This window comes from Perca fluviatilis, chromosome 8 (genome assembly GCF_010015445.1).
Source record: "Perca fluviatilis chromosome 8, GENO_Pfluv_1.0, whole genome shotgun sequence".
Lineage (NCBI taxonomy): Eukaryota > Metazoa > Chordata > Actinopteri > Perciformes > Percidae > Perca > Perca fluviatilis.
In genome coordinates, this window is record NC_053119.1 from 10,794,842 (window position 1) to 10,815,073 (window position 20,232).

A 20,232-nucleotide genomic window follows, 5' to 3' on the forward strand; every position below is an offset into this window, starting at 1 on the left:
AGGACATAAGTACTAAAAAAAAGAAAGAGAGAGTGTCCAATAGACAAGGCGTATATATACAAACCGACTCTCATGTCAAGTGTTTGCTCGCCGGAAAAGTCAAAGTTAACATAATCTCCTATTGGGAGATACTGAATCCCTTAACCACACACAACAAATCCCACTGACCAAACATTACTCACTTCAGGTGGAGACTGGCAAGACAGTGGCAGGCTCAAAGACTGGTGAAACGGCAAACACACACTTACACAAAATAGACCACACACATTAGGAGGGAAGTTTCAGGACATGAAGCCTATTCATCACTATTAAAACCGTCTCACAGAACGAACAGCACGTAAGGAATGATTCTATAAATAAATGGGAACTAGGTAACTAGAAAAAAATGGCTGGTGTGACTTGAGTCTTAGATCCTGGTTGATTACAGTTTAGGGAAGTTAACTAACAGAATTTGCTGCCATCTGATCTTTATCGTCTTTTGATAATACAAGTTATTGTCTAGCTTCAAAATTAGTTTCCCCTGTACATATTATTGTCGTAATATTTAAGCTATAAGCCGTATGAAGGCGCCTGCGCATGTGGCAACACCGTTAGTTAGTTTGGTCACTGATTTACAATGTTTTAACGTTTGCTTTTAACCCCAACCAAACAGGTTTAGGTGACGTAAATAGTGATAGATAACATGAAGTTAAAAGACGTTCTTTTAATAATAAAATCAAAACATGTAGATACAAGAATGCTTTTATTCCTCAAGCCATCAGCCTGTATAACATGCATCTTAATCAAAAGGTCTCTTAGCTGGTCACTTTTGCACTTTTATATCAGATTTGGGGCCCTATCTTGCCACCGGCGCGGCGCCGCACAAAGCCTGACGCAAGTGTCTTTGCTAGTTGAAGACCGACGCAGTTGTCAATTTCCCGTCCAGCGCCCACGTCGTTTAAATAGCAAATGCACCTGCACCCATCTTTGCGCCCATGGGTGTGCTGGTCTTACAGGGAGGTGTGTTCAGGTGCATTCTTGGCGTATTGCTATCTTGTGGCAGCGGGAAGTGATCACGCCACTGACCAACAAAAACCTGGTCTAAAGTCAATAGCGCAGCATTTCATTGTTATTTTAACAGCGCATTAGTAAAATGCGCCTAGGCTCGTGCACAGTGCGTGCACACTATGCTTGTTACACACACACACACACACACACACACAGGAAAGCTTAGCAGCACACAAACATTCAAAAGATTACAAATAAAAATATTGCGGTGCAAATCTGCCATCATAATAGCAATGCGCCAAGGTACTAACGCGCCTGGCTTTTAAAGGGAATGGGAGATGACACTCTGATTGGTTTATTGCATGTTAACGCCCAAAACACACCTATGAATTAATGAAGACACCAAGTACAACCCTTATGAACCATGCGCCCGGCGCACAGAGCCTTTTTTCAGCCGTCAAACTAGCAAAAGTGGATTTGGACACGCCCTAAACGCACCTGCGCCAGGCGCTTCACACTGTGTGCTTAGATCGTTAAAATAGGGCCCTTGATTTTACTGTTGTAGATTGACTGTTTTTATTTGACTTTATTGTTCATTCCGTCTCAATGTCATCAAATGTGTTTAATTATGATGATGTTGTGGTCTTGCTGTGTTTGCTATTTTGTTGTTTTTAATGTGGACTTCATGGCGCTGGAGCACTGGACCAAACACATTTCCCTGTGTGGGATAATAAAGTTGATCTGAATCTGAAATGAATGAATTAATGAATTAAACCCTGTTGTAGATACTATTTATGGTCAGCCTCTTTTCTTCCAGCATTGGCAGTTTAATGTATTTACATTCTTTAATTACCTCTTAATATAGTCATTTTCATTGTTAGTGGCGAGGTCCACCATTCCCGTGCTGGATTATGTTACATATCGACTCATAAGTGTAATCCAGTATTTGTAATTTTATCTTATTGATCTACTGTTCTCTCTCATACACCCTTATAATAGCTGTATTAAATTACTGCTAATGCAAAACCAACGTTTCTTACTGCTGCTCTTTCACAATAAAAGTATTCAACTGGAAAAACACTGGGGGAGGAGATTATAACTTTTAATAACAAAGTTTGACGGCCCTTGTTTTTTTTTTATTGTTCTCAAATATCTGTATTGGTAAATCCCCACTGACTTACATTAGAAATGCAAAGAAAGATTACATTCTTAAAATCAGAAATGGTTAATTGATTTCTCTGCATCGGTCAGTGTCTGTATGACAAAAATACATTTATATATAAACCGCTATATATTTCATGTTCGTCCCTTAAATTTAGCAGTGTGCTATTGGATGTTGCTATTATCATTTAACTGTTCAAAATGCATACGTTTTTGTACTCTACAACTATGATCCTGCAGTGTTAAAGGGTGTGTCACATAAGAAATGTAAATGTAGCAATGAATGTATAAATCCTGAACCTTCCCTTTAAAGATGGTTTCCAGGTTTGACGTCATCTCGCAATCTCCCAAAAGCAAAAGCATCCACAGCCAAACATTAGATTAAAGGGATTCCTTTATGTTTGAGTTGTATTTGGTTATTCAGCATATATCTATACAGTCATGTTCCATGGATTCAAAAAAGAAATTAGGAATTTAAGAGCCCCATTTCTTCTAGAATAAAAGTTCCCTTAACTTACAAAGGAGATGTCTCTTTTTAAATTACACAAAATCTTGTCTCTGATATAATTTTTAAAACAAGGCACTTACAGTAAATTACCTATTAGTTCATTTTGCTATTAACCGTTTTTCAGTGTTAAATACCTCACTTTAAATGAGATTAGTATAGACTAAATGTGTGACACCTTCAAAAGTACAAAAATATCTTGAGACAAATACAGTAAAGTCATTACATTAAAAGGTATCCCTTTAATCATTTTCATTACCGAGCTCGACCAGCTGAGGTCAGTTCAGGTCGCCTCCGTCAAGAGAGAGAAAGAAACCAAGACTGGCACCAAAAAACCAGAGAACCACGACACACCCAATGAGCACAGACGTACACAAACAACTTGTCATCCACATGATACTGACCAGATCGCTCTCATAGTAATTGTCCCAGTGGAGTTTGTGCGATTTCTTTGTCATCTGGAAGCAAGGCAGAGCGGGTTAAGAAGGCAGGAATTACACATAATAATACGCACACTTAAAGGGACTGAGAAAGATGACACATGCTGTTAATATGTGGAGGGAAAATGACTAATCCTCCACACTCTAACACACACACACACACACACACACACACACACACAATCCAGAGCTGCAATAATTGAATCCATGATCAGGGATGGCGGAGGATAGAACTGGTTTCAATTTCAGAAAGTGCACAGTCTCAATCAGTGGGTGAAAACTCTATCTTAGCAATGACGTTACTGATTTTCTTTTAAGTATTCAGGTATCTTACTCAAGTAAAAGTAGCAATACAATGTAAAAATAATCAATTACAAGTTACAAATTATCCTCAAAATCTTACTTAAGCAAAAGTACAGTAAGTATTATCAGTATTAAAAAATTCAGCCCAATTTTTTTTCTCATTGTTATCAGTTTCACTGTTTACTATTAAAGCAACACTATGTAACTTTTAGCCCTATAGGTTGTCTCACTGGAACTACAACTTGCGCTACCCGACGCGAGTTGTAGTTCCAATGAGACAACCTGTAGGGGGACGGTCCCCCTACAGGTTGTCTCACTGGAACTACAGCTGCAGATAAGTTACATAGTGTTGCTTTAAGTTACTGCTAATGTTATCCCAATCTTTTGTACTGCCGCTATAAGCCGCACATTCATTTTAAATCCTGTTTGTGGCCACCAGTCCAATATTCACTCTCTTCTATCCCTGATTTTGGTCTCTACCCACTTCTGAGGGAAATATCTGGCTCTTTTGCTGCTAAATGTTCCACTGTTCACCAGCTAGTTGGCAAATTTGTCAGCTGTTTGGTTGTGAGCAGGTAGTGAACAGTTGGCTTTTAAAGCTTTTCCCGCTGAAACCAGCACAGTAAAGTTGTGGACCGGCCAGCTAACGAGCTGAAATTTGCTAGAAAGCTCCGTAAAGCAGAGTGTGATAATTCTCTGTTGATTCATTACAATGAGTGATTCCTTTGACATTGTCCTATTCTTTTCACATTCTCATTTACATTATTATAAAATTATAGATGTTTGAAGGACTGCAGTACTTGAATAAATGAACTCAGTTATGATCCACCACTGAGAGACTGACAGGCAGATAGACAAAGAGAAAGATGAACCGCAGAGAACAAAATCTATCTCTGAGAGAGAAGAGAGTTAAAAATGGATAATCATTTTGATCCTCTGTGACACAATGTGTGTCAGGAGTGTGTGTGTGTGTGTGTGTGTGTGTCCCTGATAAACAGCGGGCTTGCTGCGTGTGCATACACGCTCAGACAAGTGTGTGTGTGCACACAAACGCGCGACCGCCGGCGCCCTCTGCACGAGACCAAGTCCGCGCCAGATTAACTCCAGAGTATTGTTGTTGCCATGGAAACAGAGCTGCATAGTAACAGGCAGCAGAAGATGAGGATGTGGGGTGTTGTTGTGGGGGTTAGGGAGGGGAAAAAAACTGCTTTTTACTTTTTGGGTCGCCAAAAGAGATGAACAAAGGAGGGTTTTTTGTTGCCTCCCCAGTGTACTGCCATAGGAAGAGAAAATATGAATCCTCACACATCTGCTGCCAACGAACACAGCTGTACTGCAAAAGATGCACACATATGGGGGCTTTTGGCATGAACACAAGCACGTAAACACATCCAGCCACACACACACACACACACACACACACACACACACACACACACACACACACACACACACACACACACACACACACACACACACACACACACACACACACACACACACACACACACACACACACACACACACACACACACACACACACACACACGGTTGAAATTATTTTGGGGCTGATGCATTCAATGCTTCAGAGCATTAAGAAGTGATCCAGTTATGATAAATGAGTAAATAAGATGCAACAGAGAGACAAGGATGGAAGAGAGATGCTGACATTTTCTATCATCATCTTCAGAGTCTCCATCAATCTCTCTACGTGGTGCCTCGAAGCTTCATTTTTCAATAATAACAATCTTTTCTTGCATTTGGGATGAATGTTCCCCATTTGTGAAGAGAGAAAATGGTGATTACCACGTCAAATGAATTCTTCGTAGCGCAGTTAAATTGAAACATCACATTGGGCCTCATGATAAAAACATTTACCGGTACTCATTCATTTTATGTGGCATTTATGCGTGATTTCAGATAAGTTATGACATTGACCAATTTCCTGGCATTTAGAATTTTCTCTTAGGTGTGCACGAAATCTACTAGTGGTCCAAAACTGTTGTACGAGTCGTGTGCAGGTAGTCTGCCTTTCTTCACAAGGAAAAAAAACACTTGTTTGAATAAAAAGATCTTAATGTCTTAATCTGAATAAATTGAGACCAAAATTAACTAAAGGGTCACAATGAGGCACAGGGTTTCCTACACATTACAAATCAGATCTCTTAAACCAACACTAAAGCACTTTTCCTCTTCGGTCCCCCTACAGGTTGGAAGTGGAATTGTCCATTACCGGTGTCGTAATGTCTCATTATGTCTCATTAGAACTACAGATCCGCTACCCCATCATTACGACAGCGGTAATGGACAATTCCGCTTCCAACCTGTAGGGGGACCGAAGCGGAAAAGTGCTTTGGTGTTGCTTTAAAATATTTGTATATCCGTACAAATTATAATTTTGCCCTAAAACTTGCTGACATGAAATGGCTTTTGATTCAATAAGTGATTGTTTAACGTCTTTCGTAAGTGCTGATAAATGACACACGCCACCACGCTGGATCATTGATGTCAAGACAAGCAATTATAAGATCAGGGTCTTTTTTTCTTTGTGCTTTATTCTGACTTTGTGGCATATTTTGAGGCATTATTATTGCATATAGCATAAATAAATCCAGGTGGACTTTGTCTGTTTGTAATTTTATATGCACTAAATTCTGTGTTCTGGGCGCCTGGGTAGCTCAGTTGGTAGAGCGTGCGTCCATATATAGAGGTTTACTCCTCAACGCAGCGGCCGCGTGTTCGACTCAGACCTGCGACCCTTTGCTGTATGTCATTCCCCCTCTCTCTCCCCTTTCATGTCTTCAGCTGGCCTATAAAAATAAAAGGTCCAAAAAAATAATCTTAAAAAAAAATTCTGTGTTCTCTGCATTGGTGTGTGTGTGCGGACCTGGTTGAGGTAGTGGTATTCCTCAGGTTTGAGCAGGTGGAAGGACTTCCTCTCTTCTTCACTGGCTCCGGCCAACAGGTAGTAGAAAACATGGTAGTTCCTACAGACACACACATACACATGTCAAGTTAGATGGTAGGATTCTACAGCACCTTTCATGTATTGATTTCTTGAATAATTTTAAATTCCCACAGTGAACTGCTGCTGTCCTCCCTCAGAGGACAGCGGCTGAGATGACGCTTGGGGGAGGAGACTCCATTCAAAGCTTTGGAGTAGAGTACAGGGAAACATTTTCCACCTGCAGGCTATTTCACAACCTAAACCTGCAGCATGTAACAAATAAGTCAAACCTTTCGACCAACGGGCTCACATTTCAAGACATTCAAAGTAGCAGTGTGGCGTGTGGGCTGGAGGTAAGGAGCTGTGCCTCTGTGACAAAAGGTCAACACACCGAGACGTAATTCTGTTACAGCTGGAAACAAGCTTCACTTTTCTGTACAGGCAACCCTAGTGACCGTTGGAGTGGTGGAAAGTTAAAAAGTTCAGAGAGGATATTAAAGAATCCCGATGTGTAATTGGCGGATGGGTAGAAGGATGTTTTTTTTTATTGAAACTAACATGTAGTACGAGTACTGCTTTAATGTTATTACGCTACTATATATTTTTTCATAACTGACACGGTTACTGCTGTTGATACAGCCACTTTGGGCTGTGCAATAGGACCGCAAATTATCTTTGAGGTAATGTCTTCTATCATGACAAATGAAAGCTGATGTTACGTAATCCTTGTGAAGATACTCAAACTAGATTTTTTTTCTTCTGTATCTCCATCTACTACAAACATTTAGGTAAATCATTAAATAAACACTAAAAAATAACTCTTAATGAACATATACTGGTAATGACCATTGAATGAGCTACCAAAAAAAGTTGCCTAGCTTGCTGGCTAGCTTAAGCCATAACAGTAAACACTAACATTGACACACGCAGATCAGGTTTCTTGATGATTACAGTCTTTTCAAGGCAAAGGGCACTCGTTATTTCCCCTGAACACAGCCATTACTGGATAAGGATACAAAACTAAAACCAGTGCCCCTGACCCTAAAAAGAGTTGTGCTGACCTGCCTTGACTTACATGGCTTGACCTTAGGCAGTGTTTTACAACTATCAATAGAGCCATGCTAGCTGTGCCCCCGCTTCCATTATTTGTGCTGAGCTAAGATCATATATATCGCACAGATGAGAAAGTTTGATCAATCCTTTCATCTAACTCTTGGCAAGAAAACTGAATTAATACATTTCCAAAATTGCCGAATTATTCCTTTAACATGTTTTGGGGTTTTATTTTATTTTTTCTGAAAACCTGGACGGCTCACATAAAACAAAATTAGGCTGGTGACTGTTAATGGTATTGGTACATTTCCAGTATGCTACCCAGCCCTATAGCTACGACTGCTACTGTTAATGATCCACAGTTAGTGAAGCTAATAACACAATATATGAACAAACTACTGTAATACCTAAAACAATACTACTAATAACGTAATAACAGAACCACGGTTGCTGAATACAGTAACAGCCCTTCACTTGCACCGAGTACTATCAAAGTCATAAAGCCTGACAGCATCCCTGGAAAGCTCAGCTAGTTTTTATTATCTTACTCTGAGGTCGTACAGAGGCAACCTGTCATGAGACTGGAGTTAAGATTTAAGATTGTTTGCAGTTCATCATCAGCCCGCCTGCTCCCCCACCTCTCAGCTTCAGGTCTAAGCCGACTGGGGGGTCCTGTCTTTAGTTTCTACCCTATCAATATGGCCGCCAGGGCCTGTCATCAGGATGAAATAGAAAACCCGGGCCATTCAGGGTTAGAGGGATTAGATGACCGGTGAAGGGTTTTACATAGTTTTTTCCTTCCCTCACAAAGCTATTATACTGCTGGGCCCTGTGATATTTGTTTTTATTATTGCTGCCTGGGAGAGAGGAGCGATACAGGGACAGAGCCAGTCGATAAGAGACGGTGTGTGTTGAGAGGAAGAATTTAAGGGATGTGGGCACAGGTGGAAATTCCTATTCATGTGTTTATGTACAGTGTGTGTGTGTGTGTGTGTGTGTGTGTGTGTGTGTGTGTGTGTGTGTGTGTGTGTGTGTGTGTGTGTGTGTGTGTGTGTGTGTGTGTGTGTGTGTGTGTGTGTGTGTTTTTTGTTTCTGCTGGAGAACAGACAGTGTTTCTGTTACACTAAACTGGACACATAACTGATTTCTGAGAAATATCTGAAAATCTATTTTCTCATTCTCCCAAAATTGTTTTGATATATAATTAGTATTAATAAACAATCATGTCCTGTGTGCATGAATGACCAAACTTAAAAGGAAACTTGATAGTTTGCAGTGTTAACTTAGAAAGCAAAGGGCGGAGGATAGCCGATATTTATCCTCAGCTTGCAGAGGAAATGAAGCCAATTATAGTATCGAGTTTCTTAGACAACGAACATTTCCGTGCAGAGATATGGATTTTGACATATTATCTCGCAAACAAGTGGCAATTTGGCTTTCAGTGTTTCTAATTTTTCTCCTTCTTTCTTATTTATGGCTGCACCACTCTTCGTTAAAGGTCCCATGACATGGTGCTCTTTGGATGCTTTTATATAGGCCTTAGTGGTCCCCTAATACTGTATCTGAAGTCTCTTTCCCGAAATTCAGCCTTGGTGCAGAATTACAGCCACTAGAGCCAGTCCCACAATGAGCTTTCCTTAGACCAACTGCCACTTTGCTCGTTTGAAAGCCATGATGTCTCTCTCTCATGGGTGAGCCAAATTCTCTGGGTGGGCCATACAGAGAAAGGGGAGGTAACTTTGCTCCTTATGACCTCATAAGGAGAAGATTCCAGATCGGCCCATCTGAGCTTTCATTTTCTCAAAGGCAGAGCAGGATACCCAGGGCTCAGTTTACACCTATCGCCATTTCTAGCCACTGGGGGACCATAGGCAGGCTGGGGGAATGCCTATTAATGTTAAAAAACCTCATAAAGTGACATTTTCATGCCATGGGACCTTTAAGTTTCATTATTTTCAGCTTTTAGAGATTTCTACTGAAATAACTTGTAATCCAAAATGGCTTTCTGCTGCAATAAGATGTTGTTAACATGATCTTTAGTTGATCACTTTTCAAACAGTGAGTAGAAATTGAAAAGTGGGCAGCTGATTATGCACCAGAGCACCAAGGTTAAAAAAAACTAGAGAGTGCATGCAATAATCCAAATTAATGGGGGAGCCTGGGACAAACCTTAGCATGTGAGCATTTTAGAAATGTGTTAACTAATTGACAATAACCTGATAAAACACTGTGGTTAGTGTAGTTAGTGACAATATGTCAACACAAAATCTGTCAGCGATGTCCCAGTGATTAAATGATCAGTACACAGTCTAATACATTCAGAGGTATCATCCACATTCCCTGCTGTCAGTCTGATCTCTACTTCCTGTGTCTCAACTCACCTCTCATTGTGCTCCTGGTAAACCAGGCGGGATTTCTCCAGCAGGTACTTCTCCACATAGGCTCTGAGAATCAAACATACACACAGGCACATAAAGGTCAAAAGAGCCACGAAATCAAAAAAATCAGCTGATGTTAAGTTACCAACATACAGGGAAGAAAGTTGAGTTGCTGATTCGTGTAATTAAAGATATTAAAGCGCCCATATTATGCTCATTTTCAGGTTCATAATTGTATTTAGAGGTTGTACCAGAATAGGTTTATGTGGTTTAATTTTCAAAAAACACCATATTTTTGTTGTACTGCACATTGCTGCAGCTCCTCCTTTCACCCTGTGTGTTGAGCTCTCTGTTTTAGCTACAGAGTGAGACATCCCACTTCTGTTCCATCTTTGTTGGGAGTCGCACATGTGCAGTAAGTACTACCAGCCAGTCAGAAGCAGAGTATGAGGGCGTGCCATGCTAGCAGCTAGGTGAGTTATAAAGTGTTATAACATGTGTTACAAAGTGACCCACGTTTGTCTCTGAAGTAAAGGCTGGACTACAACAGAGCTGTTTGGAGCAGTTTGTGAACAGTGTTTTCTGTTGGAGATGGTAAGTCCCTTTGGGGTGGACTTTGGGCTTTTTCACTTTGTAAACCTATAACATGCACAAAAACATATATAATACTAAAGGAAAGAGAAAAAGCATTATATGAGCACTTTAAGAAACAGGAAAACTTCAGAGAAGAGGACATACAAACAGACTAAAGGGGATATTAGTTATCAAATGCTATGCATTTTTAATAATTTGTGAAATTAAAACGTATTAACTACTCTGTCTGGGGATATCCTAATCACTGATAATTCTGTTTCCTTTCTTACATGAGGAAATTAAGTACTATGAATAGCAGTTATAAATTAACAATCTATGTTTAATCATATTGTTAACTGAGGTATCACAGATAGATTAGATACTGTAACATAGGGTGGCAAAACACAACATATAAATTATATTAATCACCAGTTTTTTTTAACGAAATTATTAGATGATAAAATATTAAGCAATAGTTACATTACATGACATTTAGCTGATGCTTTTATCCAAAGCGACTTCCAATTAAGTGCTTTCAACCTAGAAGGTGCAAACTCCAGACAACAAGTAGTAAGTGCAAGTACATTAGCTTTAAATACGCAAAACTACAAAGAGCCATATGAAAGTGCAGCTTCAATGTTTATCCGAGGTGTAATAGTTAAATTACCATTTGGAAGTGATTGAGTGTTACAACTCCACCAAACAGCATTTGTAAATGTGTGACTCATGCATGCATGCGTTTTATTTGTGGGTGTGTGTCCGTGTGTGTGTGTGTGTGTGTGTGTGTGTGTGTGTGTGTGTGCGTCCATGTGTCTCTCTCACCCTCTGACGGTGCCACTCTCCTGGTAGTTGACCTGGATGAACTTGCCGAAGCGGCTGGAGTTGTTGTTGTGGGCCGTCTTAGCGTTCCCGAAGGCCTGAGGAGAAAATGGAAACATATCAGCATGTAGACAGGTGATAACTGACAGGTACAGGTGTGTGTTGTTCTCCTTTCATTCTTTATGTACAGTAGTGACACAGAAGGATAAACTGCTTATCAAAAAGTTATAGCAAATAAAGAAGGGTTTTGGGTCTACAGGGTCTTAAAAATGCTCTATTTCTACAGGCAAACTTTATGATGGGAACTGAACTCTGATCCAAAGTGAAAAAATGTATAAGGAGTTGAGGGAGCTACCAATCACAGAACTGTAACAGAGGTCATGAGGCTCAGCAAGGGGCCAACAAGAGGCGCGTGCACACACACACACACACACACACACACACACACACACACACACACACACACACACACACACACACACACACACACACACACACACACACACACACACACACACACAAAACTGCCAAATTCCTTTAAAGGCAAACACACTGCAGAGCTGAAAACAGACACAGTCACTACTCGTGGGAGTTTGTGGGTATTTCTACACACAAACTCACACGCACACACACACTCCATCATTAGAGGCCCCTGGAGGACTCATTCATGTTCTTATTGGGTGTCTCATGAGCCCCAGTGGAGTTGGTTAGTGAGAAGAGAGGAAAGAATGAGGCGAGGAGAGTCAAAAGAAGTGGATAGACAAATAAGAAAAAATGGAGACTTTGAGGAGAAAGCGAATAGGCTAAAGAAGAAAGAAAAAAGTGGGAGGAGAGGCAATGATGGTTGATAAAAGGAATGAAGGACTGCAGCAAAGAGGAGAAGACAAAAACAATGTGATGACAAGAAAGGAAATGAGGATGGGATAAAAGATGAAACAAAAATTTGATCAGGAAAAGGAGATGATAGGAAAGACGGAAATTAAAAATGTGATAAAGTGAAAGAAGAAGACGAGAAACTTGAGAAAGAAAGCAGGAAAAGCGTGAGACATTAGAGAAACATATTTTCTATTTCAGCACTACAGTTCACAGAAGCAGGGGTGAAATTTCAGGCTTATGCAATCAGTATTTTGGAATTATGATAAATGACCAGCAGAAGGTGGGGGAGAGGGGGGAGAGGCGTGGGCATCAGGTAATTGAGGCTGCTGGGTAATTACCACAGCTCTGGAATAACACCGTTTAATACAAGTAAAATCCTGTTCCTGAATCAGGCTTTGATCTCTGTGACGATTCATTTTAAATCTCCCCCAACGCCACCGACCTGACACACATTTAACAAGCCAATCAGAGCAAAGAATAAAGGAATTAAAGAACCAATCCAACTGCTATACGGTTCATCTTTTTCTCTCTCTCTCAGTGTTTCTCCTTCCCTACAACACCATACAAACTCCTTCTCCTTAAAATACATCCATCTTTTCTTTTCTTTTCTCCACCAGATCCCTATTGAGCCTTTATAAAGAAAAGTCCATGGGTTGAGACACAAAAACCAACCACAGAAGAAGAGTGGACTGGCAGCGAGATCTCCCTCAATTCAAAATGTAAATCGAAACTGCAATTTACTTGATAATGATAGATCTTTCATCCTCAATAATCTACTGGAAATAAGAGACGTTTTGTGGCAAAATGTTTCCAGTTTTGAGTTTTAGAGGAAAATCCACTTCCTGAAATGATTGAGTGAAATGAGCACCAGCTCTAATGGAAACTGTCAATGGCAATCAAACCACCGCTGGCAAGAGAAATACACTGGGTATGTTTGTGTGTGAGTGCAGGAAGATGTATGTACTGTTTGAGCTTATAATTCATGCATGTGTGACATGTGTGTGGACGCATGCGGCATGCTGTGTGTAGATGTGCTTTCTGTGGGTGTGTGTGTGAGACAGAGATTAATGAGCAAGGCGGCACTGTCTGGATGATTTAGTGGTGAACTCTGCTTCATGGTCAACGCCTGCTGTGACCACAGCACAGGAAAACACACACTGTGAATCAGTGATTGCTCTTTGGTGTGTGTGTGTGTGTGTGTGTGTGTGTGTGTGTGTGTGTGTGTGTCTTGTTGGGAGCGAAACAGGGTCAAGTTCAAGGTAATTACTGGGTAACCAAGGCTATAATATAGCTGATATAGTCATGTAATTATTCAGATTAGATTTTTGCTGAATCATATTGTTTCCTTTGTGCCCAGATGTAATTCAGTCAAGTCAATTCCGAAGGTGGTTTTTTGTCAAAATGTACTTAACTTGTTTAACACGTAAAGAAACTCGACTCTATTTTCTACACATAGATGTACAAAAATGCATCGTCCATTTTTCTATTCTCCAAAACTAACTAATGTTTTAACACAATGCTTGGCTTTGTTAGGATCTTGGTCTAAATTAATGACGGAAATAAACATACTGTAGCAAAATGTGACTCCATGTTTGTTCCCTTTATAAAAAAACAACAACATGCAGCCTTGAAGGAAACATCCAAGAACAAGGAACACTGACTGGATACATTTGCTGTTCCCACAGACTTAATTTGAATTTGAAATTCAACGTGACTCAATACAAACTGAATTAACCCCAGCCTTCACTGCATAGCCTGTGGTGCCATGTGCAGTCCTAACCAATGTAAGTGTGTTAAAAACAGCTCGCCACATCGTCCACTTACACAAATCAAAGACACAGCGCTAAACCGGCCATATGTTAGATTTTAATGTTGATGTGCTGACCCCAAGGCTTAATCCTGCTCTGACTGTGTGTATACTGTATGTGTGTATCTCTATGTCTAAGCCCAACACTGGCTCCATACTGTATGCTAATGTATGCTTATTCACCGACTTTGTCCCCGAGGGCTCTTCCACGCTGTCACATTATGTTAGCCATTTGTTTCCTCCACCGCTGCAGAAAAGCCCGGCTCCTCAGCCTCAGAGAAAGCGAGCAGTGGTGCTGCTATTTCAGAAAAGGACTTAGCGTGTTAAGTGTTGAGTGGGCAAGATGAGAGCTAGCCTGTTAATTAGCATGTCAAGACCTTCTTCAAAGCAGTGGCTAAAATCAGCTTAAATACTAATGCTAATAACCCGGTGTTTCTCTCTCTCTCTATTGTTTTGTCTTTTTCACCAGTACAGCTGCAGAGTTTCCCTTAACACTCTCAAAAACCATTTGGTGACCTAGATTATGAAAAACAAGTGGAGACTTGCCAACACCACTGCTGGGCTAGCTTCCATGTGCTAGTTTCTTCTATGTAGTGCTGAGTGGTTCAAATTATTGATGCTGGCTACAGCGCTCTGATGGCCAGGTGAAGGTGACTGCTTGTTTCAGCAGGAAGCTTTTTGTGAATATGGATATATAAGGAGGCAATTGACTTTATGTGGGGGACCTTACAGCCCACATCATGTTTTTGGTAGTCTCACTTTGCCAGACCTTCCTCCACAGCGCTGCGAAGGAGGGTCTGGCTAGTCCAAACAGCATGCCAGGATGGGAGAAAAACGTTCTTTGGCTTATTGGCCTTCCTTTAAACCAATCACAACCGTCATGGCCGGCGCTAAGCACCGGGAAAAGCCACGGTGCCGCTGCAAAATAGCCTCGGGAAGGAGGAACATGTGGACGTTCAAAAGTTGTTTCAGTCATGCAACAGAAAACTCAGATTGGACAGATAGTCTGGCTAGCTGTCTGGATTTACCCTGCAGAGATCTGAGGAGCAGTTAACCATAGTCCTCAGAAATCCACCGGAGTTTAAAATTCCAACACAAAGAAAATGGAAGGTAACGGACATCCGGTTGAAAAGAGTGACATCCGGCGGAACTTCCGACGGCAACGGAGCAAGTGGATATAGATTATGTTTTTGGTAGACTGGCCCCTTATTGATCAGACCAACTGGTTGCTGGGTAATGTAAACATGGCCACCAGTATTCTATATTATATCCTTGACTTCAGTGGGTTGTTTGGTAATGTTTTATTTCACCCCTTTATTTGGGGTGATCTATATTAATTATTTGGGATATTATTGTGTTGTGGGACTTCATGCTTCACAGAGAACTCCCCGTCCCCTCAAATACACTGCAGACTCTCTCCCCCCAGGCTATTTAAAGGGCCAGTTCACCCAATTACCCATTACTATTAAAACAACTATTTTCTCAAAAGCCTCTCATGGTATCTATCATGTTTTTTCTTGTCCAGGTTTTTTGTAGGTGAATGGAATTAAATGTGTGATGCTCTCAGAATCAGTGCCCAATACAAAAGAGCTAAAAAAAAAAAAATGTCTGTGGTCTACAATTTTCATGAAAAAATATTTTCAGCTGGAGAAAAATGTCCTTATGAAATTGTCCACAGTTGAAATCTGCATCTCCACCAACCACCACAAAAATAGTGGAAAGTGGCCAACCTTGCTTGACTTTAGTGTACACTATGTTGAGTGACAGTTCATTAATTTAACATGACACAGACATAGCTATGATTCACTGCACTGTGAATCTTAGCAGTATACATTAGAACACATCGCCCATGATCTTTACTTGCTGCAGAGACAGTATTGTGTTCGGCCGGGGCAGTTCCAAGCAGTAGGTTATTTTTGTTTGAATTGCCGCATGTTAATTTGGTTACACTTTACTTTAAGGTATCTACATAAGAGTGACATGACACTGTCATGAACGTGTCATAAACATTATAAACAAGTCATAAACCTTTATGACATAACGCTTCTTTTAGTAAGTGTCATTCGGGTTTTGTCATGACAAGTTATGGTTAGGGTTAGGGTTAGGGTTCATGTGTCATGACTGTGTCATGTGTTCATGACAGTGTCATGTCACTCAGTGTCATGTCACTAATAAATACTCTTATAGATACTAGATACCTTTAAGTAAAGTGTTACCTAATTTTGCTTTAAAACCAGCAGGTGGGCAGAAGTCGTGCTCAACCTTCTTCCTCCGCTTGAAACCCCGTTTTCCCCAAAATTAAACCAGAAACCAGCGCTCTGCATCCAGCCTGTGGGTATCCAGCAGCAGTGCACGGCAGCACTGCTACACAGTCTGTACAGTGTGCCAGTCAAGCTTATACCACACGCTAAAAGATTTAGTTAGCAGATACAGTAAATGCCATCACTTACATAGACACATACACTTGGTGAGAGACACTAACCCCCATTTACTGCTTCATTAAACAACTATAAGATAACAGGAGTCGACTGCCAAGTTACACTGCTGATACGCATGCCAAACTGTGCTCTTGACAGCTTCATCACCGGTGTGGTTGTCTGTTGTATTGTATTGTTTGTTTGCTGTATATTGTTTGCGGAGCCTTTTGTCTGAAGACACTTTTCTACCCCCTGTGGGGATAGACAATAAAGCTTTTTGAATTGAATCTGAATTTGAATTAAAACAGCAATATGGCGGCTAAGACTGCCTAAACTCGGTTATCTACAGCCTTCTTCTCGGTTGATGTTTTTGACACTAGTGTTGAAATAATACCTACGTTTATGTAGTAATAGCAAAACAATGTTTTTTTAAATACCTCGCTTGAAGAATATACATGTTTTCTAGAAAACTCTTTTTTCTTTCAATTAAGAAATGAAATGTGTTAAATGGAGTGGTTTAATGTTTTCTAAAGACAAGGAGCCAAAATTATTATTTTTTTTCAAAATTATGATTTATATCAGGAACTACCTGGTCAAAGATGAAGTAAACACTATTACAAACCACAGATTCAATGCCAGCTTTCAATAATGAACTGTTTCAGTTACCTAATACTCAGCCCTCAGTATGTGATGATTAAAGAAGTATGACCTAATGAGGTGGTTCTCAAGCTACGGGTTGGGACCCCACTGGGGCTCACAAGATACATCTCAGGCGTCGGGTCATGATTGGAAAAATTATTGAAGATGAAGAAAAAAAAAAAACATTTTTGCTACACAAGATTACGTTCTTTCTTTTAATTTACCGACCTTCAAATTTTATCTTTTGAAAAGTTGGAGTTTAATTGGGTTCCACAAAAAAATAAACCAGATCTATTCTGCTGTACATACTATTTACTGGTTTTTGTAATAATTTCATTTGTAATGTTCTTTTTGTGTATTATTTTGTATATATCACAGTTAAGATGCTAAACTGCATTTAGTTGTACTGGCTCTGTGTACAATGATTATAAAGTGGAATCTAATCTAATCTAGGCAGTCGTGATGTAATGCGTTTGCTTTTGTCTCGGTTCATTGTTTGCCCTTTTATGCTAAAACAAGCAACGCTCATCAAGAAAAAAAAAAACTCTACACGCTACTGGAGTCAGAGTATACTTTGTTTTGGAGGCAAACCTGAGTTCAGGTGAACTGAGAAAGACTAAAAACATACAGGGCCAGAGAGATGTCAATGCCACTCATGTTGTACCACCACCTTTGAGATGGACTCGCTGTTAAACAACATCTGGAGCAGCAGAAATGCCTTTAAAACAATATTTCAGAATGATTTCATGCTGTGTAGATTTCCCCGGAGGGCCGTCTGAGTCTGCTTTTAGACCAAAAGTTCTTTTTTTTTTTGCTTCCACATTCACAGGAGCTCCCAGCAAGATGACATCACATTGCATTCCTCCGCGAGCAGGTGCAGATTGGCTTCACAAGGCATGCTGGGAAAACAGAGCGTGTGTGTTTCTGTGTGTGTGTGTGCATGGTTTGGAGTAGATATAGTGGCAGTTTTTCCTCTAGGTGTGCGGTCAGGCTTGACAAAACACACTCCAGCAGGAAAGCAGGTGCTGAAGAGCTTCATATTACAGCAAGCTGTAACATTCATAAGATTTGACAAATGACAACGTTGTGTGAGTGTGAGTGTGAGTGTGAGTATTTGCATTCAGCTCAAGTGCGTTGCCTCCTTAATCGGTTTGAGAGTGAGTTTGTAAACTGCGATCACATGCGTCTGGATGCTCAAAAGCCATCATTAACTGGACTAACTGGTGTCTGTCACAAACAGCTGGGAGGTTGACTCATACAGTAACTGCAGGTTAAAATGCTCGATCTTCTGCAGGAAGAGGGAGGAAGGATAGGTGGTTTTGCGTTTTCATCACTGCCAAAATGCCCTTCAGCCAGGCCCTAAGCTCGGGCTGCAAATGACAATTATTTTTCATTATGGATTGAATAATGCCCATCAGAAGTTCACAGAGACAAAGTTGATGTCTTCAAATTTTTGTATTTTATCACAATGATACAAAACCAGGCAAAGCTTTGATATTGTAAGTAAACGATTTGTTTAAAAAAAAAGATTCATTTTTGTCAATCAGTTAATTGATTAATTTACTTATCATTTTAGCACCACCCTAAAATAAAGATACATCAATATATAAAACTACACTGGTAGCACTTTGACATTGTTATTACTGCTAATAATTAGTTTATTGTAGGATTGTTATGAGATGTAATATGGGTTTATGAGTTTTGTTTTATGTGCACGTCAAAGAAAAAATAAGTGAAACATCACTGTACTTTTATTAAACTACCTAATAGCCAATTCTGAAAAATCTTTTGTGGCCAAACTGTACCATGGGTTTTGCAAAAAAATAAATAAAAAAGGCACCCCTTCACTAAACCCCCACCTAGCCTACTCCAAGAGACAAAGTACTACAAATGACCCTGACCTCTTGACAAAATGCACAAGAGGGGGGTGTCTGCGGATCCTACAACAAAGCTAATAAAGTCTCATCTTTATGACTTGCTTTTAACTTTCTCTTTTCCCATTACTGTGTCACTCCCCGGACTCGTTCCCCCCCTCGCTCTCTTTCTCTGGTTCTTTTCTTTCCTTTACTTGAGACATATGGGATGGTACCTTTCTAGGAAAAATGGAAAGAAGGGAGGGAAAAGGAAGTGAGAACAAGAACGAGCAAGGTTACATAATCCTGACAGGTCACACTGAAGGGGCCTCCTCATAACAGCCAGCATGTGTGGAAAGGAGTCGAGTTAGTTTGGGTGACGGAGAAACACAGAAATTAACTTCAGTATTTGGGTATGGCCTGGAAATATGCACACATTCAAGCAAAACGTGACTAATATCTATGAGTCAACATCAATCACTTCCTTCCTTCCTCCAGGCTTTTGTAAAAGACCATTACCTTATTATTTCCTGTTTAAACAGTAACTTACCTCTAGTGGCTGAACATTCAGTATAGTCACTTAAACATACACAAACACAAAATGATTTCTCCTGTTGTTTACTAGCTACATCGGTACATATACAAAGATGCTTATCTGCCTTTAAAAACCGTAAGAAAAAGTTGAAGACATATGTGCAAATATTCAAATTTTCTCAGCACTAAACTCCAGATTTAGGGGAACAATTTGACATTTATGCTTATTTTTTTTCTTGACAAGAGTAAGATGAGAAGATTGATACAACCTTCATGCCTGTACACTAAATATGAAGCTACTTCTTTTGTAAGTTATTCCTGTACAGGAACGTCACATTTCCCCTGAATGAGCTAATATTTAATTAGAGATGCACCGATAGACCGGCCGGTGACCGGAATTGGTTTCAGGTGCTCGGCCATGACCGGCGACCGGCAATATGCCGATTTCATGCCGGTCAACGCTACAATTAACTGACAACATAAGTTATACGATTTACAGTTCTCAAGGACGCACGCACACATGGACGCGACAGCACAGTCTCTTTTTCCTATCTCTCAACTTTTCCGCTGTGTGTCACGCGTACCCGCTCGCGGTGTGAAGCGCGTGTCCGTGCTATTCTCGTACATGTAGGGAACCTCGTGAATTAACCTGCAACATGTCAGCTGTCTGGGAATTCTTCAGCGTGTGTGCAGAAGATAACAAGTTTGCGATATGCAACACCTGCAAGGAAAAAGTAGGGCGTGGCGGGATGACACCAAAAACCCAAATCACATTTTTTTAGTTGGATATTGGATGTAAAAAGAAGGAAATGGTTCTAACATTGCACTTTAGATGTGTGTGTATTTCCCACACCAGGAGTAATTTATATAGTTCTATTTTATAGTGATCCATTATCTGTTCAAAAAATGTTCTATGTTCTGTGCAAAATGTTCTATTAAA

The 20,232-nt window shown here is 40.2% G+C and overlaps 1 protein-coding gene across 1 annotated transcript in view; it reads right to left on the reverse strand.

The window, feature by feature from the left end:
* The window catches only part of LOC120564602 (unconventional myosin-IXAa-like), a 162,484-nt gene that overhangs the window by 77,677 nt on the left and 64,575 nt on the right, over positions 1–20,232 (reverse strand). Inside the window, 4 exon segments of the mRNA XM_039809735.1 lie at positions 3,058–3,111; positions 6,284–6,383; positions 9,778–9,840; positions 11,170–11,264. Of these exon segments, the coding sequence (XP_039665669.1) occupies positions 3,058–3,111; positions 6,284–6,383; positions 9,778–9,840; positions 11,170–11,264 (312 nt within the window).